At 48.6% G+C, this 22,938-nt stretch overlaps 2 protein-coding genes and 1 non-coding gene across 4 annotated transcripts in view; 2 read left to right on the forward strand and 1 right to left on the reverse strand.

Moving 5' to 3' along the window:
* Window positions 1–343: 343 nt before the first annotated feature.
* Window positions 344–13,200, reverse strand: ASL (argininosuccinate lyase). Its single transcript, XM_077311757.1, has 17 exons — window positions 13,133–13,200; window positions 12,847–12,919; window positions 9,957–10,151; window positions 8,763–8,846; window positions 7,979–8,035; window positions 7,171–7,268; window positions 6,437–6,514; window positions 6,034–6,111; window positions 5,861–5,913; window positions 5,284–5,346; window positions 5,024–5,138; window positions 4,259–4,343; window positions 3,240–3,299; window positions 2,727–2,810; window positions 2,339–2,419; window positions 1,707–1,813; window positions 344–621 (listed from the first exon to the last, which is right to left on the reverse strand). Exons 2-17 carry the CDS (start codon window positions 12,856–12,858, stop codon window positions 477–479), a joined length of 1,395 nt encoding a protein of 464 aa, XP_077167872.1. The 5' UTR covers window positions 12,859–12,919; window positions 13,133–13,200; the 3' UTR covers window positions 344–476.
* A 4,761-nt stretch (window positions 13,201–17,961) lies between these two features.
* Window positions 17,962–18,032, forward strand: TRNAG-GCC (transfer RNA glycine (anticodon GCC)). The gene has a single exon. It is a non-coding gene; the product is annotated as a tRNA-Gly (tRNA).
* Window positions 17,984–22,938, forward strand: part of CRCP (CGRP receptor component) — a 14,839-nt gene continuing 9,884 nt past the window's right edge. Inside the window, exons 1-3 of one of the 2 annotated variants that reach the window (XM_077311674.1) lie at window positions 17,985–18,322; window positions 21,012–21,048; window positions 22,753–22,789. Coding sequence is in view for 1 of the 2 variants with exons in the window: in XM_077311673.1 (XP_077167788.1) it covers window positions 18,315–18,322; window positions 22,753–22,789 (45 nt within the window). In the remaining variant the exon portion in view is untranslated. Of the gene's footprint in view, window positions 18,323–21,011; window positions 21,049–22,752; window positions 22,790–22,938 lie in introns of both variants that reach the window. The other variant, XM_077311673.1, reaches the window with a different exon arrangement.

The raw sequence follows: 22,938 nt of genomic DNA on the forward strand, positions 1-22,938 counted from the left end.
AAGGAAGTTCAGGTTTCGCTGTGCAGGGACAGGCAGTGGCAAATCCCCCCCATTAGCTTAGAATCCTAGAATCCTAGAGTTGGAAGGGACCTCCTGGGTCATCTAGTCCAACCCCCCGGACTATGCAGGACATAGTGAAAACCCCACACGGAATCTCTGCAACTTGAAGACGCTTCCCATCATCACAATAATTGTGTCTGGGAGATAAACCTATAGGAAGGGCTTACAAAACCGGGAGTAGGACCGTAGTGTAGCGCGTGAGACGGACCCCAAGGCTAGCTGTCGACCTCCCCCACCTCTTCCCCGAAGGCCAAACGGATCCGCAAGAAACGACAGGACGAGATTTGCTTTTCTTTTCCTCAGTGAAATCCAATACACCACTGTATTTATTATTAACTCGGGATTAAACGCGATAAGCAGAAACCCGCAGCACTGGGAATAACTTCCCCACACGTATTCTTTCTGCCTCACACTTCTTATTCTTTCTGCCTCTTGAGCATCTCCTTCACTTGCTCGATCTGGGTGGTCACGCTGTTCTTAGCCGTGCCCCCGGGGGAGGTGTACTGCTCCACGCTGTGTTGGTGGTTGAAGACCTGGGAGATGTCGCTTCCCATCATGGGGCTGGAGGGAAGAAGCGGACCGAGAGGAGAAGAGAATCAGAGGGAGGTGCACAGATAGGGAGAAGACTTTTTTTTTTAAACTAATATAAAAAAAACAAAAGAAGAAGAAGAAGAGTTGGTTCTCATATGCCGCTTTTCTCTACCCGAAGGAGGCTCAAAGCGGCTTACAGTCGCCTTCCTTTTCCTCTCCCCACAAAAGAAAAATCAAAGCAAGTGGTTGAAGTCCTTCTTCTGGTTGCACTTCGGCAAGACCCAGAAATAGAACGTGGGCCCTGATTATACACTGAAGCTCTTGTTCATAATAAGAAGTTTGGAAAAATATTCAAAGTGGGGAGGGAGACAGTACAAGTGGAAGGTTTCCTCTGTTTGTCTTCACTGCACCCCTTTTAAAATATAATTGTACTTTTGACAGCTTTCCTTGACTATTAAACGGGTGCCGATTTTATACCGAACCCTCCCCCAATTCTGCAAAACAGGATTTTCATTTATAATCAGCTCCGTTTTAACTGTTTTCTAATTGTTTTCTAATTTTTGACAGCTTTGTTGCGTCATATATATTTATGCTGTTTTCCCAGGATTGTTTTGACATTTTGTAATCCACAAGGAAGGCAGGCTAGAAATACAGGCTCTACCCTTCGTCCTCTTCTTCTTCATCATCCTCAGCTCTATTCTTGTGTCCCGCCCTTCCTGATAGCTCAGGATTGGAGCAACATGGATTAGAACCATCACAATGATGTAAAAGCCAATATAGTTGTTAAAACATTTCTTTACACCTCATCAGCCTCGTTCAGTAGAACTTGAGGAGGGGCCTGAAGACCTTTCTGGGGGGAAGAAGAACGATCTGAGCTCATCGTATCCCTGGCACCGTATCCCTGGCAGCTGTGCCAGGTGCCACCCAACCACGTCTGCTGTCAGGACAGTGGAGATGACCAAAGCAGCTGTGCTTGGAGCAGTGTTGAAAATGGGTGTTATCCTGATCTCCGAAGCCACAGACATTTGGTTCCTGTATTTAAACTTCAAGCGAGATTTCCCAGGGATGCTGTGAAATCCAGGCAAACAAGACATATTTAGATGTACGATACTTACGTGATGCTCTTGAAGTCTTCAGTGGATAGGTGACTAAGGGTGACTCCTTTGCTCTCGGCTAGGTGGACAGCTTTCCCAACAGCCATGTGGGCTTGTCTAAATGGCATCTGGGATGAGAAAGATGCAGAATGAAAAAGGGTGGAAGGGACTTAGGAAATCACTCTCACCCCTTCCCTTCAGCCCACCAGAGGATCTTCAATGCAACTTTTGAGCTGGGAGAAACAATAAAATGTTTGGATTCTGCCCCCCCCCTTCCCCAGCAACTACAAATCCCAGGATTCCTTCTTTGTGAACGCCACACTCCTGCTATAGGTGAATGCCTGTGCCCCAGGGGACAGCTTTATCCAGTATCAGTGGGCCACCCCCCCCCCCCAGTATGGTCTTGAATGCCACTCTCTAAGCACACCTGAGCTCCTTCACCTGGAGATGCTGCCAGAGATGAGACCTGGAAGCATCTCCAGGCAAAGCAGGTGTGCTGCTACTCAGCCACAGCCCTTTCTAAGGACTAGTACATTTAGTGAAGCTGGGTTCAAGCGGCAGATCAACAGGAAAGCAGAAGAAAGAGGCCATCTGAAGGTGGTCCCCATGTCCTTCTAATTCTCTCCCTCCCTTCCCAGTTTTTGGGTACTCACCCCTTTGCGGACCAGGTAGTTGGCAAGGTCGGTGGCGAGCATGTCAGAGCTGAGGGCCCTATCCATACTATCCTTGTTGATCTGGAAGAGGTTTAAGTTAGTCTTGTGAGCATCGACAGAGACGAGCAGAAGCCAAGAGAGAAGGACAACGGAACAATCCCTTGGGGCAGCCCTCCCCCTCCCCCCTGAGCCGCACACAAATTTAGACTTTTTCTTTAGCCCAGTGGATCGGTTGAAAAGCCAGAGGGTTAGATGAACCCCTTGCTAGTCTTGTGCTCCCAATGCAGCCCATTCTGCACCAGAGGTAAACAATGCAGGACTCAGACAGACGTCGCCTCTCACACACAGGCCTCAACAGTCACTGAGAAAGCCCTTCCCAAATGCTCACCTGGAGAGTAGAGATCACGCCATTGGTCACCTGGAGCACAGCATTCAGGGTGTCCATGACATCGATCACAGCTTCCTTATCCTCCTGTTGGTTGGGAGATTTAGAAAAGAATAACAGAGTTACAGGAGAAGCTTCTATACCCATCCAATGCAGCCTTGTGAACAATAGTCAGCCAGATGATTTTGAGAAGCCCTCAGGCCAGGGTGCTAAGGGGCGGGTTGTCCCATGTTCGTACCCTGATAGACTGCCACTGAATCAGGAGGTTCCATCTAGCCATCTGCCAACAGACCTCATCTCAATGTGATTTTATGTATATCACAGGAGGGCTCTAGTGGATGTGATACTTGCCTAAAGATATTCATTCCACAGCTCTCCACTGTCCTTTTTTTTTTTTACCCAAGCTCATCTGGACAGCTCCCAGCTAGCGGAGCATGTCAAAAGGCAGCTATTTTGCCTAGAGTTTAGAACTCAAGCCTAGAAGATGCCCCTCCACCCACCCTCCAGGATTTTTACCTGCAAGTCCTTGTTGTAAGCACTGGGGAGTCCTTTCAGAACCATGAAAAATCCAGTAGTCTGCAAAGGAAGGATTGGAAGTGGGTGAGAAGCAAAATCCCCAACACATGCAGAGGAATACCTTCATGTGCACTGACGCTTCAAGGGTCACAGTTCCCTGTCCCTTCATGGGGTATTAGAAAGTGCCATCAAGTAACTGTTGATCTATAGCAATCTTGCTGGGTTTTCAAGACAGGAGACGGAGATGACCCGGGAGGTCTCTTCCAACTCTATTATTGTATGATTCTATGGTTGCCTCCTTCCGTGCCATGACCCAGGTGTGACTTGGGAGTCTCCCACCTGAGTGCTAATCTGGGCCCAACCCTGTTTAGCTTCTGAGATCTGAAGACCTGAGCTAGCCAGGTCAGGGCATCCCTTCCCCTCTTGGCCCACTAAGACTTGCCAAGGCAGCTCCAGGTAAGAGGGCCAAGCAATAGGTGATGTGAAAGACCTCTGCCCGAGAGCTGGGAGAGATACTGACATGGATGGACCATAAGGCAGCTTCAGGTGTGTTCATGTGAAGTGCAGCAAATTCTTCTAGAATCCTCCAGGTTTCTAGTCCTTAGCCTCACCTTAACTTTTCACGTCAAAGAAACCCACCCTAGAATTAGCTTTCCTGTCCCTCTGGGGTTTCACAACATCCCCACCTCATTTTCAGGGTTGCCAGGCTGCCTGGAGATCAGTTGACCATGTCTTGGGATTCCAACTGATCTCCAGGTGACAGAGATCAGTTCACCTGGAGAAAATGGCCCTTTGGGAAGGTGGACTCTACAGTGCTATAAACACACAGAGTTCTTCCCCTTCCTAAATCCTCCGGCTCCACCCCCAAAATCTCCATGTCATTTAAAACCCAGAGCTGGCCACCTTATCCTTCCCCTCCCAGTCCCCCTTTCCCATCATGGCCACCTTGGCCTAGCCCAAAGGATCTGCCAGCAAGACTAACAACTTGGTCCAGCACCCGCCCCCACGCAAGCACTCACTCTTCCAAGCACGCGGCCAGCCTTGCTGCGGATCAATTCGAGGCTGTCCGGGTTCTTCTTCTGGGGCATCAGGCTGCTGCCGGTGCTTTAGAAACCAAAGCAAATCCAATTAGGGCTCCTCCCTGCCCCAACCGCCAGTTCCAAAGAGCATGCAAAATGGCGGCCACCGCAGAGCCATCCCGGCATCCCAAAGAGACTGCACAGCCCATAATTTGTGTCCCGGCACCCTTTGCTGTGTCGCAAAGGATTCTGGGATTTGCCTCTTGGAAGGCACGTTGTCTTACTGTCCTTCACTCGGTGCTTATTCCAGCAGCCCCCAACTTTTTTGAGCCTGCAAGCGCCTTTGGAATTCTGACCCAGTGCAGTGAGTAAAATGGCTGCCGCGGGAGGCGGAGTTATCCACAAAATGGCAGCCGTAGCTTCCTTTCAGTTGTGCTGTGGTGGCAGCTACTGCCAAATAAAATCTCCAGTGGCCAATCAGAAGCCTTGCTGGGCAAACGCCACACCAGGCTCTGCCCACTTCCTAAAAACACTCAGTGTGTGCCAAGGCACCCACAGGCACCACCTGGGGGTTTATTCATTTGTGGAACCATCTGGTATGTGGCATTTTCAGATCCATTCCTGCAACCTCCCTTTCCTTAATTCCGCTGCTTCTCTGCAAATTCCTTGACGCATGGCCCCTATTAATGTTTTGCTGTGTGTCCCAGAACTAACTTCAAGGACCAACACACACACACCACAACCAGACTGCAAGAAAAGAATTACCAGTAAGAGTCGGAGAGGGTGATGAATCCAAACTCTTTGGTGTTATACATGATCAGATCTTCAGACAATCGGCTCAGATGGATCATGATCAGGGAAGCAGTAGACAGAAACTCCACTGGGAAGAAGAAGGGGGGGAATTAAGGAGGGGGGTGTCAAGTGGTCCAAGCCATGATCAGGAGGGACATCAGAGCAAACCCTCTTGCCTTCCTCTGCCTCCAAAACCTGCCTTAACGGAGCTCTGGGACAACGCCCTGACTTACCCACAAAGTCCCGATCGCTAACGGCATCCATGCTGTTAATGCTGATGGTGGAAAAGTCCAGTTCTGGTAATAAAAAAAGAAGACAGATACATGAAGAACCTGGGAGCTGTTGCATCTGGTAGGGGAAAAGGCAAGTGAGAGAGGATGGACCCCTTCCTTTGGTCGCTTATCAGTTGCTTCCAGATGGATGCTGAAGAAGGCAGGGTGACCAGTGGCCGTAGGACCAGCATGGTAAATATGGTTCAGGGTCTCAGGCAGAGAAAGATCTACTCCAATCACCTCCACTGTTAGATGATAGGTCTGTCAAGGTCAGTACAGGCTACTCTGACTGGTTGACAAAGGTCATCCCCATCTCCATCCCCTATCTTTGGACTGGTGATGCCGGGAATGGAACCTGGCACTTTCTGCACACTAAGCAGATGTTCTTCCAGTGAGTCACATCAGAGGACTTTTCATGGACCTTCCTCTATCAAGGAGGCACAAACGAAGCCTAAAACTAGACCCAGCTTCCATTCCGGCAGCCTGCCCATTCCCTCCTTCACCTGCCAGATTGGGGCACCTGAAGCCTCGAGCTTACCTTTACGGAGAAATTCACGATCCAGGTTCAGGGGGTTTCCTGCCAAAGCACCACTGCAATAAAGACAAATGAGTATGTTAAGATTCCCTCCTGCAAGAAGAACGGTTGCATTCTAACTCCCTGCAACAAACAGTGGCTTTTCATGGAATGCCTTCCGGTGGGCTCCTCCTTACCTTCCCAAAGGCAGAACATTGATCCTTCTCTTCACTTCCATCAGACGCTCGGAATCCCTGGTCAAAGCAACTGCATGGCTGTTGGGAATCAAGAAAGGGAAAGTCTGTAAAATAACCTGAGTGTCTAGAAAGGGAGAGAAGAGACCCAAGCCATCCCGGATGCTGTCACTCTTGGTTCTGGAGTTTCATAGGAAACTGACTGGTTATTTTGCCATGAAGGGAAAGAATTCTGCATATGCCCAGAGACAACCTTTCCATGAAGACACCAGGCTGCTACAGGCAGATTTCCATTGCTGGGCAATGTTGTGAGCTGCCCTGAGCCCTTGGGGAAGGGTGGCGTCAATCCCCAAACCAATGAATAAATAAAATGCAGAACAGCTTTGCTAAACGAAAGGAGGGTTACCTGACTAAAAAGTGGCTCCATCTGATTGGCTGAGCCCTTTGCATGTGAGTGTAGCCAGGGAAGATCACATCGATTTCACTGCAGTGGAAACAAAATGAGAATGCCAAAGGTGAACGTTTACATAGGATCGGAGTTGCTCTTTATTTCCATAGCATCATCCAGGGAGACAAGATGTGACACTTTCATAAGCAAACAGAAATGGGTCCCTTCCTGCAAGGAGCTTGCGATCTGTCAGCAGCAGCAGAGAAGAGAAAGGTGATAAAAGTATTGGTTAGATTTCTGTTTAAGAGCTATTAGTCCTCATAGTTAAATGTGGATTCTGTACTGGAAAAAAAAACCCAGGCAAACAAGTGGTGAATATGACCTCTGTGCCCTGCTTATAAATTGCCTAATTAGGGCATCTGGCTAGCTGCTGTTGGAAGCAGGATGCTGACCTGGATGGGTCTTGGGTCCAATCTTGCAGTCCAGGGTTGCTCTTATTATTAACCCTGATTTGTCAGAAATGGAGCCTCCACATGCAGTGGAAGTATACCTTTGAATAACACCTGCTGGGGGAAAACAGCAGGAAAGTTCTATCATCATCTGGCCCTTCCTGGCAACATTTAGTGGGCCACTGTGGGAAGCAGGATACCGAACCTGAGAACTTGAAAAGGATTTAAGCAAATCGGGAGACTGCAGGCCAGCAGCCGGAACCACACAATGCTCAGGACCAAGAAATATAGGCCCAGACTCACGCAGAGGCACGTTCCAGCAGGGTGCGGATGAGCTGATGCAGGTGGGTGGACAGCATGGAGATGGAACTCTTCATCAGCAGCCTCAAGTCAGTGACCACCTGCAAGGAAAGCACACCGAGATACAGGATCTGAGAATCTGCAACATTGAGTAGACTCCTGCCCCCAAGATATTCAGCTGCCAGAGACCCAGCCCTTTGGCCAAAGGGTTGTTAAGGACAATTTTTTAAAAATTTTAATCGCTGAAGTCAATTGGTTCCTTAACTCGCCAGTAGGGCTAAAAGAGAAAGCTGCTTTCTTTGAAAAATGGAGGCTGACGTTCAAAAGGACCGCTCAGCCAGACCGATAACATCAGTTGTCCTATTCCTGCAAGTGGAGACAACCTTAAAGAGACATATTGGTCAGTTCCCTGGCTGTGCCACTCAAATAAAAACACCCATTGCTCTGTTTTAAAAGCAGAACTTCCAGGATACTACATTCGCACAGGGTGGTTTTTATACCCTACTTTTCACAGCCTGAAGGAGTCTCAAAGTGGTTTACAATTGCCTTCCCTCCCTCCCCCTGCCACAGGTGCCCTGTGAGGTAAGCAGGGCTGAGAGAGCTCTGTGAGAACAGCTCCAACAGGACTGTGACTTGCCCAAGATCACCCAGCTGGCTGCCTGTGGAGGAGGAGAGGGAAATCAAACCCGGCTCCCCAGATCAGAGGCTGCCTCTCTTCACCATCACACCACGCTGGCTCTCAAAGAAGAGAAGGAAAGCCAGTCAGGCAGGAGGGCTAAGAAATTTAAAAAACCATCTGCGGTTTCCCTACTTGGTCGTTTCTGCTGCGTCCGGTGTGGAGCTTCCCAGCCACATCGCCGATGATCTCCTGAAACAGAAAAATATTCATCCGCGTGAGCTTATCAATGAGGGCGGCCTTCCTCCAGGTAGCGGCTGGAGACCTCCCACTCCTGCAATTCATCTCCAGCCCACAGAGATCAGTTCGCCTCGAGTAAATGCTGCTTTGAAAGGTGAAGTCCCTCCCCTTGCCAAATCCTGCCCTCCGCAGGCTCCACCCCACCCAAATCTCCAAGTATTTCCCAACCTGGAGCTGGCAACCATATTAATAGTTGCAAAGCCGTCTGCTGGAACAATGCCAGCTGGACGGCTGTCTTTAGTCTGGTCCCTTAGCAAGGATTATAATGAGGACTAGCTCCTTAATAAGCATCTCTGGTTATTCCGGACTTGAGTCCTTTCAGCCAATCATTCCGCCGTTATTCCATTAATGCTGATGTTTGAACGCATCGGACGGCCTCTTCGGCCCAGTCTGAAGGACCTTCACTTAGTTTTGCCTCTTTTCGAGTCCCTGTACCCCCCAAACCGGGAATCTATTCTGTTCTTCACTCCCAAACCAAACATCCGCTCATCGCTGCAGCTACACTAGTTGGCATCCCGCTATCGAGCTTTTCCTCTACTCAACAACCACAGGACCATCTATGAGCATTGCATCCCTGATGGCCAGGCTAGCCTGATCTCCTGAGCTCTTTCAGGCTAAGCAAGGTCAGTCCTCATTGGCCACCAAGGACATCTAGGGCTGCTATGCAGGCAAGCCAAACCTTGAGCCGGCGTTCGATGGTGGTGTGGATATCCTCATCAGTTTTGGAAATCATGAGGGAGCCCTTGGAATACTCCTCCGAAATCTGCGAGGGAAACAAAGCCGCCAGCGGGTTAGCAATTAACGGGCCTCCCCGAGGCCTGGCTCAGTTAGAGAGCCATTCATGCGTTTAACGGCAAGAGCCAATTCCTCGCGCTTCTGATCTCCCTGGCGGCAACCCAGACAAAACACCCATCTGGTCAGCGAGGTGAGTGTATTGCAAGCTGGGAAAATCCCCAGCACTTAGCCTTCGACTGGTGGTTTCCATGTCCAAAGGACTTGGCATTGCATTCATTGCTGCAGTCTCTAAAACAATGCAGGAAGGAAGGATTGTTCTATGCAGGTCAGTGGGAAAGTAGAGGGCTGGCTAAGTGAATTTGCAGTGGAAGAGAAATTGGAGCCAGTAGCTTCCCGGACCATAGCTTATGCTCTTCACAGCTCTTCACGGATTTTTTTTTTAAACAACTGAAAAACTGGACCCGGAATGTATAGCTTCTCTGCCAAGACCCTCAACACCTGTGCAAATGCAATGAAGCCAATTCACACAACTACAGCTTAGGGTTGTATATTCTACACCAGGGATACACTGTTTTGTTCCGTGCGCATTGGCCAGAGAGGCTGGCTAGAGAGGCTGCACTGACGGAATGCAAGTCAGATTCTATGACTCCTAGCACTGCTGAACAATTATCCCCCACCCTCCTCTGACATTTTTCTAAGCGGCAGTCTAAGAAGTTTGAAAGAAATTACTGAGAAATCAAGGGCTGGTCAATCAACTGAAGACTAAAATTTGCCATTCCCCTTCCTCCGGTCAGAGTGGGGGGGGAAAACTGGAAGAAAAGCAGGTGAATCAACTCTGTGTTCGCCTGAGATTTATTTGCTAGTCTTTAGTTAAAGGCTGGAACTTTCACAATGCTGATGGGCCTTGAACTTGTTTTGTTTTTGATGTCCTACTAACATTAATATGCTCCCATGAGGAAGGCCTTGGACACATTCAGAACTGGATGAGAAAATATGAAACATGGTCTTCCTTTTTCAGAGGAGGTAGATGTTGCTGAGATCCCCCCACCCCAAAGCGCTCGTTGTCCCATGTGAATTTTTTGCGAAACTTTGAAAGCTTAATTGTCAGATTCATTTAGGGTCACAGCACCCACGGTACCTTCTCTAGGCCACTGATAATCTTGTCCAGCTCAGCCCTGGAGAGAATTCCAGCTTTCTCCAATGCCTTAGCGTAGGCGATGCTTCCGCGGATATCAACTTCTGCCAGGCGCTGATCGACCAGGATAGAGGCGTTCAGCTTCTCCATGATGGGGTCCAGGTTTCCGACAAGCCTTCCACCGTACAGTTTATCACCCTGCGTGAGAGGGAACATTCCATACAGGTGAACAAGGCAGCCCAAACTCCTCCGCCTCCTCTTTTAGCGGCTGCCGTTTTGGTCCCCTACAAAAAACAGGCTGTTTAAGAATGGCGGCTCGCCAAAAGAAACGGAGAACTGAGTAATTGCCTGAGGGGTATTTTCATTGTGAGTGCGTTGGTGACAGGAGCGCACTCAGGACAGCTGGAAAAATGTAATTCATTTGGGACTCCCTTACTGAAATCTGCACAGATGGAGCCCCAACGTCTGTATCAGCTCCCGAACACAAAAAACTGGCATTTAGTCGGAAGCCTTTAGATATTTAAACCCTGCCTTTCTTATGAGTGGGGACCCAAATTGGTTTACAACAATATTGTCCCCCCTTTTACCCTCTCCTCGCAACAGTCACCCTGAGAGACACCAATTGTCCCAAGGAGTCCCTGTGAGCTTTTAGGGCAGAGTGGGAATTCGAACCCAGGTTTCCACAGCTCTTTTGAACTCTCAGGCACCTTTCAAAAACCCTTGATGAAGAAGAAGAAGAGTTGGTTCTTATATGCCGCTTTTCCCTACCCGAAGGAGGCTCAAAGCGGCTTACAGTCGCCTTCCCATTCCTCTGATGAGCACCAAGAAAGGTATTAACAGCACTATGTAGGACCTTTGCTCTAACCATTACACCGCACATACCACCCCAGCCCTGCCACTCGCATCCTTTGAATCCTATGGGCTTAGACTGGAGAAAGCCCACATAAGATTGCACTGCTTTATTGGTCTTCTCAATTATCAATCTTTGGACCACCGGGATCGCAAGGGGCTCCGTGTTGGACTTTTGCCATCATGTGACCACGAGACGGCCAATGCCTTGGTTTTCTCAAAGCAAACAGGAAGGGCACACGTGATGCTCTGGCTAGTCCAGAGCAAGTCAAAGGTTGCTGGTCAAGAGATAGCGCTGGCTCAGCCCTTCCAGGTCCAGTCTGAAGGCGACAGTCTGCCGAATAATGCGGAGAATGCATTTCGATCCAAGAGGCAATACCAGTCAGGGCTGCCGCCTCTGGAAGCAGAACAGACTTCAGATACAAGGAGTATTCCAGCTCCGTTCTCATTCAGGGTAGGCGGTGCTTAAAGAGAGGCGGCCATTGGACAGATGGGCTAAAACACCCGGCCCTACTTAATACATATATATATAAAATTATGCTTCACTTTCCGCAAACTTGCTAATTTCATTCGATTCAAGTGGGAAGCCATGTTGGTCTGAAGTAGCACAATAAAACCAGAGTCCAGTGGCACCTTTAAGACCAACAAAGATTTATTCAAGGGGTGAGCTTTTGAGTGCAAGATTTGAATAAATCTTTGTCGGTCTTAAAGATGCCACTGGGCTCTGGTTTTATTGTGCTAATTTTCTATATTTCCCACTCTTGTGGATCAGACCGTTTAACACACCTCTCCAAACCCCACCGACCAGCTTTGCAATTTCTGTATCCAGCAGAAACACTTTCTCCTCCCTTGAAAGCCCCCTTTCTTCTTACCCAGCCTATCTTTATTACCAAGCCTATCATTGCTTTAGGATGCTTTGGGCTGATCCTGCGTTGAGCAGGGGGTTGGACTAGATGGTCTGTATGGCCCCTTCCAACTCTAGGATTCTAGGATTCTATGATCTATTGGCACTTATTTCCCCAACCTGGGACTTCTACTTCTCCCCCACCCACCTCCCATTCTCTGCCTGTTTGCCTTCACGGCCCGTCACGGCCAAAAGCTCTCGCTTGCCCAACCTTCCCATTCAGTTCCTCTCTTCAGACTTCCAGAAGCCCTTGGCTATCTCCCTTTCCCACTGCAACGAAATACCCCTCATTACGTTTGCACGCATTTCCTCCCTGGTCACTCCAATTCTTCTGTTCTCTCCCCCTTTTGATTGTAATTTCATTGGGGCAGAGACTTTGAGGGAGGGGCTTTTTTCTGCTCTAAAAGCATCACGGACCTGGATGGTATTGTCCCAGCTATAAAGCTGGCCAATCCCTCAAACTGGTTTCTTTTAAAGATATAGCTCAGGGAACTAAATAACGAACGAAATAACTAGAAAAACAAATGCCAGGTCACAAAGGCAACCTGGGCTCTTTCTCCCACTTTTTTCACTCGAGGAAAAAAAGAAGTCTCTTGCAGGATCAGACTAAAAAAAGCACCCAGCCCAATACGCTCTCTCCAACCGTGGACAGCCCGGTGGTAGTGGGAGCCCAGATGCTGAGCATGCTGCAAATGCAGCTTCCCTGCTTTAGACTTCAGCATCCTTTCTTGTCTCCAGTGAATGAGAGTGGCTGATGGGAGTCCCAGTTATAACCCCAACAGGTGAATACCCAGATAACTGGATTGTCCAAACTAGGCAGCATTCCACAGGCTACAACCCCTGTCACAGATCTACCTCCACAAGCCCCTTCCCTGGACCTTCACCGGGAACTAACCCTCTCCCCACCATCACCACCACCACATGGACCTCTCTCCATCCCAATATTGTCCATCTCATGCAACCCGTGCACGGATCTCCCATCGGGCACCCAGCGGGTGCTGCCTAAGTGTCACAGGACCCCAACTGAACCGTTCTCTTGCCAGTATCCACAAGGGAGACTGGGGGGGGGGGTTCCCGTCCAAGCAGCACCAGGGAGCCAAGAAGCGCAGGGGAAGGGCGGAAGGTCAAAGCGGTTCTCACCTCAGATGCCATGTCTGCCGTCTCTGGAGTTCTCCTTTCCCTAGGAAGAAACCTTTGCAAAATGTGTGTAGACCTGCAAAGGGAGCCAAAGCAAACTGGGTTTCTTTCTCTTTCTGGACAGCCGGTCAGTTCCCCATCCCCAACCCCAACTCCGACTCCCAGACTCTCCCCAGTAGACCCAGAAGCTTGTCCGCGGTTCTCTGCCCCTGCCTTCCACCAGCAGCCCGCCTGCCCCGGCGAAGAGCGCTGGAGAGCGACCGGCCAGGACAGACCCGCTCCGGCTCACCTGCCGTGCGATCGATGCACCACCCAGCCGATGTGTGCGACTCCAGCTGTCCAGCGGCTCCTTTTCACTTGCCGGGCTCCCGCAAGCCACGCCCTCGGTGGGCGGGGTTTGCCCCCCGCCCCCGCCCACCTCCCCTTCTTTCTGACCAACCCCTCCCTCCACCCCCCCATCTCCCTCCCAAGCTGGGACCTCCAAATCTGCTTTCTCCATCATATGCAATGAATTGATTAAACTCACCCAGAGAGATGGAGAGATCAAAGCGGCTGTGGAATAATTTGAGCTTTTGGGTCCTCCTACCAGTTTCTTGTATGTTGCACAGTGTTGTGTTGGGAAATGAAAAGCGTGTGTGTGTGTGTGTGTTTGTGTGTGTACAAAAGTGGGATGTCCCCCCGCAGTAATTATTTTATTATCTTTTATTTGCAGAACAGTATAGCAACCAGCAGGGGGCGAAAGTGATTTGGGGTGTTATCAATGTGTTTTTGAGCCTGATCGTTCTGTTTCTTTTTACTGGACTTGGATTTCAATCGTTAATTTCAATGCTTCAATCGACCGAACACCTTGAATGGCGTAAATGAGATGATAAAATTAGGACAACATTCAATCCAGAGAGAAAAGTGGCCCGGAGGAATGAATCAAACGCCACAGATCAGAGGAGAACGAGGACGCGACCTAGCAGACCCACAATATTCAACGGCATAAAACTACAATTAGGAATGAGCATCGATTTAAGCAGCCACCGTTAGAAACCGGAGAACCTCTATTGTGATATTAGGATTCGGATCTCCTAGGAATTGACACACACAAGATCTTTATCTGCATTCATTCGTGTTTCTCTAATCGCAGGGGTAGTCATCCTGTGATCCTCCAGATGTTCATGGACTACAATTCCCACGAGCCCCTGCCAGAATTTGCTGGCAGGGGCTCATGGGAATTGTAGTCCATGAACATCTGGAGGACCACAGGTTGACTATGGACTCAAATTAGGACTGGAGAATCAAGACATTTGCTTCGACCGGCATATGAATGAAAGTGGATGGGCCGGTTTGTCAGTGAGGACTTAAAGAGGGAGTTCCATGGAAGAGGGGTATAAAATTATTCTTGAAGCCCTGAAAAGGCAGCCCTTCCCACCACCACTCTGCTCCTATAATACTACATCTTGGCGGGGGCCACCTAGTATAGCTCATGGGTGGCTGATTAAGCACATACTGAAGGCTCAGCAGGCAGAAGATCCCAGGTTGAATCCCTGGCTCCTCCAGTCAAAAGGATCAGGAAGTAGGGGGATGTGAAAGATCTCTGCCAGGATCTTGGAGAGCCACTGCTTACGACATTGTCCTCCTCCCCGCCATTTTACTGTCACAACCATCTTGTAAGGTAGGTTAGGTTGAGAGTGTCTAGCCCACCACAGAGTGGTGACCAGTATCTCCCAGATCCTAGCCCTATGTCTAACTGCTACAAAACATTGGATCTTTCCACACAGAACTGTTGGATAAATTAAGGGAGGTTATGTCTACCAGTGGATACTAAACCATATGGGTAAAACTTCCATGCTCAGAAGCAGTGCCACTGTGGCTGAAGAGATCACTTGCTTCCTGGATACACCTGGCCGACCACTGCACAAATAATATAATAATAATAATAATAATAATAATAATAATAATAATAATAATAATAATGATGATGATGATGATGATGATGATGATGATGATGATGATGATGATGATGTTGGTTCTTATATGCTGCTTTTCTTTACCCAAACGAGTCTCAAAGCGGCTTACAGTCGCCTTCCCTTTCCTCTCCCCACAACAGACACCCTGTGAGGTGGGTGAGGCTGAGAGAGCCCTGATATTCCTGCTCGGACAGAACAGCTTTATCAGTGCCGTGGTGAGCCCAAGGCCACCCAGCTGGCTGCATTTGGGGGAGCACAGAATCAAACCCGGCTCGCCAGATTAGAAGTCCGCATTCCTAACCACTACCCCAAACAGGACTTTGATCCAGTGGTTGGCTCTGTGCCATTTTGCGGTTGGCTCTGTATCTTGCAGCAACCGTCTTCTGGTTGTGTCTGACACCCCCCTGTGTCAGAATTCCAAGGGTGCTCACAGGCTGAAAACGGTTCAGGAGGTATGACCTAGATGAACCATTGGCCTGATTCAGCAGGACTCCTCCAATGTGATATATTCATTGATCTTTGTATTTATATACCGCCACTCACGAATAGTCGTCTCGTTGCGGCTCACAAACAAGTATTAAAATCCAAAATAAAATCCCCATAAGACCCCCAACAACAATATATAAAACAATGATAACAGATGGCAGAAAATTAAAATCTAAGCCCAACTACACCCAGCTCCGCAGTTCCAGCCGAGTTCTTAGTGGCCTACAAATTACTCATGTTGAGCAATTATTTAGGAAATTAAGAGCAATGGCATTTTGATCAGCTATTGGTCAGCTTTTTTGTTGTTGTTTAATGTGGAGTATGGCCTAGCTGAAATGATACACTGCCTTCGTCCCAAAGATGCCCACCCTATCTGATTAGTATTGTAGTGTTGTAGAGAAGAGGGAGGAATAGTTGTAATGAGGTGTGTTTGATCAAGTTACAAATGATTATTTGATAGTGACATATTCAGCTTTTGTCATGGCTATTTATACGGTTCATATTTTGGGGGCAAAAATTGTGATAAAATGTTGGTCTTAATTAAAAAAAGAAAAGACGAGCAAAAAGTAGAAAAGCCTGTTCCACATTTCTCTTGACATGGGCGGCGTAATTGTCAGCTAAATGTAAACAAAGCAAGTTTGAAGTGGTTCTTAGAAATACAAAACAACGTGTTTCCCTGAATGCAAAATGCTAAATGCAAGTTAAAAAAAAAGAAGGTTCCGCTTTAAGAACGAAAGGGAAAGAAATACATTCTGTACAGAGCTTGAACTTGCTAGTTAAAGGCACCGTCAGCGGAACTTGTGTGAAACGATGTCGTTTTTCCGCGTGTGCTTTTTAAAACCGGTTGTTTCATGAATGCTGGTGTTTTTTCTTTTTTAAAGATTCTTTGGTGCAATCAGGCAAACTGCTGAGCATAGTAAACATCTTTCATGACAAAGGATACAAACACGGCAGCTCTCTTCACAATAGCAGTGTCTGGGCCCCTCTGCTTTCATTAGTTAATACCAACATGCACAGAGACCCCTGGCCTGGGGCCTTCGCGATTTGAGTCAGAATATTGTGCTGAAACCATTGGTATGCTGAGCACACTCTTTTTCTTGGACGGGGGCGGGGGGAGTTGGGGGGTGACGGAGGAAGGACACTGCTGCCCTTGTTCTCTGTGTCGTCTGACAACATGGCTGGAATGGGTACCAAAGCGGTTGGCATTCCAGCATCCCCATGTTCGCAGAAAGCCCAGTCACGTGCACATGCCCAACACACAAGCACATGCCCTGCCGTGAGAAAGCAGGAAATGTCACCCTGAGATTGGCAAAGTCACTGGGTACAGTCTGCTGTCTGTGCATGGAAAGTGCCACTCCCTCCGCCCCCCCACGAGCCCGAGCCAGGCTGAGTTGCCAGCTGTTTTTAGAAATCCTGGCACCGCATTGAGAGGCGACAGGGAAACTCATGAACGAAGCTTTCCGCCAACAGCCTAGGGTGGCCAACCTCCAGGCACGGCCTGGAAACCTTCCAGAATTACAGCTAATCTCCAGACTACAAAGATCAGTTGCCCTGGAGAAGGTGGCTGCTGTGGAGGGGGGAACTCTGTGGGATTATACCTCAACCCTGCCCTCTCCAGGTTCCTCCTTCAATCACCAGGAATTTCTCTGCACAAAGTTGGCATCCCAGTGCTCCTCTGTGACTCCTCCCCCACATCTGACAGTCAGAGGCAATTCTGTCTCTGAAACTAGATATCCTGCTCATCTAACATAGCTAACAGCCAGTGAAAGACCTGCCATAAATGTATCCAACTCCTTTTTCAATCCGTCTAAGTCAGTGGCCACATCATGTGGCTGTGAGTTCCATAAGTTATCCATTAGTTGTGTGAAATAGTTTCTTCAAATCCATTGAATAAATCTTCATGGGTCTTAAAGGTGCCATTGGACTCAGATCTTGTTGGGTTCCTTCTTTGGTCTGTCTTGAATTGTCTACAAACATATTTCATTTTGAGATGTGTAATACTGCACTCCCTTCTCTCTCGGTCCCTGGTATATCTATCCTATCTATGTTTCAGGTTCGAATTCCCAGTTCTGCCATGGAAGCTTGTTCCTCAATCTAGCCTACCTCGCAGGGTTGTTCTGAAGATAAAATGGAGAATGATATAGGTTGCTTTGGATAGATATTTAGAAATATTTAGAATGATGATCTCCTCCCTGGATTGTTATTACGAATAAATAAATAAATAAATGCTATGGTATTAGCAATATTATTAGCAGTACTATCCATCTATATGCCAAGCAAAAATGCAAAATAAATGATAATTATTATAATTATTATCATCAATCACAATAATCCAGGAGGAGGCACATCAATCTGCATGCCATGCAAAAATGCACACATTCTAGAACACGCCCACTTTTAGTTATACTTATATCATTCATAGCATTCACAACAACCCTCATGATAATGCTATCAATGGGGACCCAATGACTTTCCTTTTCCTTCCAAAACAATTCTGCCGTTCCTCCTTTTCCTTATTTCTCCTGCCCTTCCCGAATGCAGAGGGCAGGCAGCGCTTTGCTTCAGGTTCCTTTTTCGTCTGGGGAAGAAGAAAAAAAGCCATAGTCAATTTCTTAGGAAGAACAAGACCTTGAATAGTAGCTACAAGTAACATAAAAAGAGCTGCTCCTCCACAATTGCATTGGTGGTTCAGTGGTAGAATTCTCGCCTGCCACGCGGGAGGCCCGGGTTCGATTCCCGGCCAATGCAACCATGTATATTTTTTCCCCCCTTTCCCTCAAAAATTAAGAGAACCCCACTGCGATCCCCGAAGGAGCTGCTCCTGCAACCCGCGACTCCTCCTGTCCCCATTTCTATTGGGGGAGAGGCCTCGGCGCCCTTCCCGGCTTGCAGGAGAGTGCTGCACGAGGGCGACGCGTCGCGGCCCAGCAGAGGCCTTTAACGCCGCCGCCGCCGCCTCCTCGAGTAGGAAGCCGGATCGGACCGGCCGCGGGCCTCTGTCGCCAGCCCCGGGCGGAGGACGGAGCCGCGATGGAAGTGTAAGATGGCGCCCGAGCGAACCCCTCTCTCGGTCGCCCCGGGATGGCCGCCAGCAGCGCCGGAGCAGAGGACCCCGGCCCTTCCCCACGCGGCAGAGGGGCACCCAGGGGTGGGGTGGGGGGTGGGGTGGGGTGGGGGGTGTCAGGGACGTGGCTTGAGGGGGTTTGTGCCCCCCCCTTCCTCCTCCTCTTCCCCCAACCTCTTGCAGAGGTTGCTCTCCCTGCCCGGCTAGTGAAGGGAGAGGCTGTTAATGCATATGGGGTGTTTGTGGGTGCTTGGGGGAATAGGGTTGCCAGCTCTGGGTTGGGGAGCATCTGGAGACTTCGGGGGTGGAGCTGGGAGGACCCGCGTTGGACCTCAGTGGAGCTATGCAGCCCACCCTCCCGTTTTCTCCTGGACTCACCGTCGCTTATAATTCCAGCTATAATTCCAGGGGGTCTCCAGGTCCCACCTTGGGATTGGCATCCTTACTTCCTAGGGTTGCAGAGCCCACCCTCCCAAGTGGCCGTTTTCTCCAGGGGTCTGTTGCCTGGAGATGAGCTATAATTCCCGGGGATCTCCAGGTCCCACCTGGAGGCTGGCATTCTTTATCCCTAGGATTGCAGATCCCACCCTCCCAAGTGGCCATTTTCTCCAGGGGAGAATCGCCAGGTTCCACCTGGAGGTTGGCATCCTTACTTCCTAGGGTTGCAGAACCCGCCCTCCCAAGTGGTCATTTTCTCCAGGGCTCTGTTGCCTGGAGATGAGCTATATTTCCCGGGGATCTCCAGGTGCCACCTGGAGGCTGGCATCCTTACTCCCTAGGATTGCAGAGCCCACCCTCCCAAGTGGCCATTTTCTCCAGGGGAGAATCGCCAGGTTCCACCTGGAGGTTGGCATCCTTACTTCCTAGGGTTGCAGAGCCCACCCTCCCAAGTGGTCATTTTCTCCAGGGCTCTGTTGCCTGGAGATGAGCTATATTTCCCGGGGATCTCCAGGTGCCACCTGGAGGCTGGCATCCTTACTCCCTAGGGTTGCAGAGCCCACCCTCCCAAGTGGCCATTTTCTCCAGGGGAGAATTCCAGGGTATCGCCAGGTTCCACCTGGAGGTTGGCATCCTTACTTCCTAGTGTTGCAGAGCCCACCCTCCCAAGTGACCATTTTCTCCAGGGGTCTGTTGCCTGGAGATGACCTATAATTCCCAGGGATCTCCAGGTCCCACCTGGAGGCTGGCATCCTTACTCCCTAGGATTGCAGAGCCCACCCTCCCAAGTGGCCATTTTCTCCAGGGGAGAATTCCAGGGGATTGCCAGGTTTCACCTGGAGGTTGGCATCCTTCCTTCCTAGAGTTGTAGGTCTGCGTTGGAAAAGACATGGAGACTTTGGGGGGGGGGTGTATCCAGGAGTGGGTGGGAGGGACCTCAATTGAGGCAATAAATCTGGTAAATTACATCTTCTGTCAGATGTTATTGTTTATAACGTATTTAATGGTGCATATAAACAAAGCTTAAAGCCAAACATGATTTATTGCCTCAAGCCATTCATATCTCTTGCTACCTGCACTGTTTGGCTGCCTTGTTTGTTTACCCGCCTGGAGGCTGGCATCCCTAAGTGAGGAGAGGACCAAGGTTGGCTAGTTTTGCCACTTCCCCGTTCAAATGAGCTCTGAAACAGGAAAGTAAGCTACAGAGAAGTTGTTCATCTTCAGGGCTCTACAAGACTCTATTACTCCAGCATACGTTTTCGTGAAATAGAGCTCACTTCTCCAAATGCTGTTTGTAGATCATGGCGGTGCAAATGCGTTTTGCAGAAGGTGTGGAAATCAAAAGGGAAAACTTCATTTTGTCCTGTACTGTTTGGAGTTCAAGGCCCCTTGTTCTTCTATTATTTTTCTCATCCCCTTTTGTTCGGCTCTCTACTGAGGACTCACTGCTTTGCATTTGATGAAGTGGGCTTTATTTTGCAGAAACTCTTGTGCTGGGATAAAATAAACCCCGCATTCTCTGGTGCCTTCTGACTTTAAAAACAAGGCAGACTTTAAATTTTGTCCATAGAGAGAACCCTTGTGTAATTCTCTGCAACCCTGCTTGCATATTCAGCCACAATCCTGCACCATGCTGTTTCTTTAACACAGTTGCACAAAAGGTCTTACTTCTTACTTCCTATCAACGTGTCGGGTGACAAGTAACCTGGGCACGAAGGGATTTCTCTAGATGGGGACGGAGTGCAAAGATCCCAAAGAATTTACCTATCGACAAAAAGCTATGGGCCGGTGCAAGCTTGCTTGCTGAACTTTCTCCCGGCTCAGCAAAACGTAACGAGAAGGCGACCTCAGCATATTTTTTTCTGAAGGGGACTCCCCCCCCCAACCCCTCCCATTCAATTTAAAAACAAAGCTAGATGGAACCTGTGGACGTTTGTAGAAGAGCCGTTGAACTTGTATGAAAGTGATGAGCGGGACGGTTCTTTTCAAACCGCCGGCTGTGCTTGACATAATACATTGTACTTTTAAATATGTTCCAACCGGGGGCTCCGAGAAAAACCTCCCCCCCCCTTTTGTATAGCTCTCTTGTTGTCTCAGCTCTCTGTCTGTTCAGCAGAACCCTTTGTCCCTAGTATGTATAGCGCTTACGGCTTTGTGATGGGCCTGTGGTTGTGGGTGGCTTTTTTTTCCTCTTTAATGTAACGTTCTATTTGTTTATTGTTTAGCGAAATAAAATAATCGGGCTGGCTGCTGTATATCGAGGTAGGCATAAATAGGAATTTCAGGCAGATAGCTCCCCAGAGAAATGCATATAAGTGGTAGTAAGTATTCCTGAGTTCCGACAGCGCTTGCTGGGTTTGGAGCAGAGTCTTTCCAAGATGGCCATGGCAACAGGTGCACGGACCAGTTGAGCAAAGGTGGAGGTGGGATGCTCATTGCGCTGAGATCAGTACAGGTGTCTATGCAGCAGCCTTCTCTGGTTGAATGTTTGCATTTATGCCGCACACAGAATGTTTGTCAAACGAAAGTCGAGTCTCCCAAACCTTTCCTAGTCTTCTTCAACAGTGGTTCCCAAACTTTTTCAGGCTGCTGCCTCCTTGGCTTCCAGGCCACATAGCAGTTCAAGGCAGCATATGTCATTTCTCATATCATCCCACAACAGCCCTATGAGGTAGGTTAGGCTGGGAAAGAGAAACTGGCCAAAGGCCACACAGTAAGTTTCATGGCAGTATAGGGATTTAATCCCTGGGACCCCCAGCTTTTAGTTTGATGCTGCAATTGGTACACCATACTAGGCATATGGGTGTGTATATGCACACCTGTTCCATTCACCGGTCTGCAGCCTGAAATAACATCCATCTAAATAGATCCAGGTGGGTAGTTGTGTTGGTCTGAAGCAGCCGAGCAAATTTAGAGTCCAGGGGCACTTTAAAGACCAACAAAGTTTTATTCAAGGTATGAGCTTTCATGTGCACACACACTTCCTCAGATACAATGTACACGAAAGCTCATATCTCGAATAAATCTTTGTTGGTTTTAAAGGTACAACTGGACTCTAGAGTTATCCACCTAAATAATATCCCTCTAAAAATGCTGCCCTCGCCACCATCAGGAGAAAATGGAAGATCACCTCCTGATACCAAAACCACTATCTGGAATATTGCAACAAATTGTTGAATGAATAGAATAAAATACATTAAATAAATATTAGTTGGGGCTTGGGTATTCATATTGTTTTAATTTTTTGTTTAACTTTGCACATTGTGTTTTTACAAGATGTTGTTACATACCCTGAGCAACATTGGAAGGGTGGGTGAAAACTTAAAATATAAATAAATATAATATAAATATAATATAAATATAATAATAAATAATAATCAAGTTCTCAGTGCTTCTCTCAAATGGCTATGACCACACGCTTCATCAAGTCAAATTAAATTATACCGGAGAAAAAGAAGGCAGTGCATGATATGAACCAAGAGCAGCCTGACTCACCACGGATGGGTGTATTTTGTGGCCGCTCTACACTAAAGGCCCAAACCAACTTGAAACCAGTTTAACGCATGGCTCCCACCAAAGCTGTACTTTTGGGACTGGAAGCTGAGAGAGAGAGGCATGAATCTGGTTTCTGTGCACAGCATGGCACAGCTGTGTGGGTTGCCCCAAAAGAAAGCGTTTCAGATCATAACTCTGTTGGACCAGCAGGTGTGTAAAGCTTAAAAGGGTGGGGATGTGGACTCGCCTTCACTAGAGAGCGTACTCCTCTTAGAACCTTGTGAGGGAGAAGAGAAAAGCAGAATTTTCTTAAGGCACAGTTGCTGCAGGAAAGGAAAGTCTCTATGTCAGGGGTGGTCAAACTGTGGCCCTCCAGATGTCCATGGCCTACAATTCCCATGAGCCCCTGCTCTATGTCCTCCCCCCCCAAGTTTCTAAAGCATCCTGATGTCTTTTTCTTCTTTTTGCTAGGAAAGACGGAAATGCAGCCCTGCTCAGCAGTTACGAGGTAAATTCATTTGTGCCCATCGATGACATTTCTGCCTTGCCTTTCTCCCATCACGAAATGCAGGTCAGCATATCCATGGTGGTGGGGTGTTTCTTGTCCATCTCCCGCTTTGCCCCTGGCACTGACCACCTGGCCCGGACTTGCTGAGT

Source organism: Paroedura picta, chromosome 15 (assembly GCF_049243985.1).
Source record: "Paroedura picta isolate Pp20150507F chromosome 15, Ppicta_v3.0, whole genome shotgun sequence".
NCBI lineage: Eukaryota > Metazoa > Chordata > Lepidosauria > Squamata > Gekkonidae > Paroedura > Paroedura picta.

Bases quoted from the DNA above. Each gene is read 5' to 3' on its own strand.
- ASL (XM_077311757.1), bottom strand. The intron at 8,036-8,762 runs GTTTGGCTTGCC...TTTCTGTTTCAG, and splicing joins CCATCGAACGCCGGCTCAAG to GAGATCATCGGCGATGTGGC. The intron at 6,515-7,170 runs GTGAGTCTGGGC...TTTCCACTGCAG, and splicing joins CTGCTGGAACGTGCCTCTGC to TGAAATCGATGTGATCTTCC.